The sequence below is a fragment of the Populus euphratica genome, unplaced genomic scaffold, assembly GCF_000495115.2.
Source record: "Populus euphratica unplaced genomic scaffold, PopEup_1.0 scaffold6.1, whole genome shotgun sequence".
Classification (NCBI taxonomy): domain Eukaryota; kingdom Viridiplantae; phylum Streptophyta; class Magnoliopsida; order Malpighiales; family Salicaceae; genus Populus; species Populus euphratica.
Window position 1 is genome coordinate 3,499,555 of NW_011499849.1, and position 1,132 is coordinate 3,500,686.

Consider the following 1,132-nt stretch of genomic DNA (forward strand, 5'->3'; position numbering starts at 1 on the left):
GGGGGGGGCATGCCGGTGATACTACCTCATTATATATGGAAGTTTTCAAATCATGGTGCTCACTGATCATTAAATGGAATGATTAATAAAACACTACTCAAATGATCACATCAGTTAGTGACATAAAGTTGGTAAAAGAGAGCATGTTCTGAATTTAGGAGGGCAATGTCCTGAATATAGCTCGCTGCATGGGCAGAAAACAATACAAATTATAAGTCTGCATCATATCATTTGATACCTGATCAGAAGGCGAGGTCCCACATTCTCCAGTGAGATCATGTACATAAAGTACTGCTGTTGGCAAATGTGAGAGGACAGCAAGTGTCAATTTTTCCAAATTGTTCCTGTCCTCTGCAGGTTCAATAAGTTGTGAAAATATACAAATCAGGCAGATATAGAATGCTAATACAAAAAAACTGAGCCATTATATAATGAGACTGTAATACTGAAACTGCAGCTATAAATAAGCAGGCTGCAGAGTGTGTCGCAATCAACATGAGAGATGATTGTGTAGGTTAACACTAGTACAAGAATTATATTCAATGCTTGAACTCCCAAGCAGGAAAAAAGTTATTGCTTTGATATCATACCATCACATCTCTTCAGTAGCCCAGGGGTGTCTGTCACCTGCAATTAATTTCAGTACATTAACAAATTGTAAGACGATGAGTGATTACATACTAAAATCTTTTTACATCTCACAAAAGTACGAGAATAAAATGATTAACCTGAAAGTGCTGGAAATTTAGAGCAATGTGGCCCATTAGAATTCCTCTAGTTGTGAAAGGATAGTTGCAGACCTGACCACAAACAAAGGATGGGAAAAATGCAGAAGAAAAGGATATTATTAACATCAAGAAAACAATAATCAATTCGATATAAATTTAACTGATCAGCTTCTACAATAGATGAATACCAGCTTCAGCAACTATAATGGAGTAATGCACACCCCAGCCAAAAATTAAAATAATAAACACAATCAGAAGATCCAAAAATCTGTTCTTTTGTTATTCAAATCAATAAGACAAAAGATCCCCACCCAAAGATCTTTAACTTCTATTCATGCCATCATTTAACTAGAAGCGTTGATTTGGGGGGGGGGGGGGGGGGGTAAAAAAAAAATGAGGGTGAA

General features: G+C 36.6%; 1 protein-coding gene across 1 annotated transcript in view; it reads right to left on the reverse strand.

Moving 5' to 3' along the window:
- PDE318 (P-loop containing nucleoside triphosphate hydrolases superfamily protein) overlaps positions 1–1,132 on the reverse strand; it is a 6,252-nt gene that overhangs the window by 1,739 nt on the left and 3,381 nt on the right. Inside the window, exons 10-12 of the mRNA XM_011019007.1 lie at positions 729–800; positions 591–627; positions 239–351 (exon numbers count right to left, since the gene is read on the reverse strand). Of these exons, the coding sequence (XP_011017309.1) occupies positions 239–351; positions 591–627; positions 729–800 (222 nt within the window). The remainder of the gene's footprint in view (positions 1–238; positions 352–590; positions 628–728; positions 801–1,132) is intronic.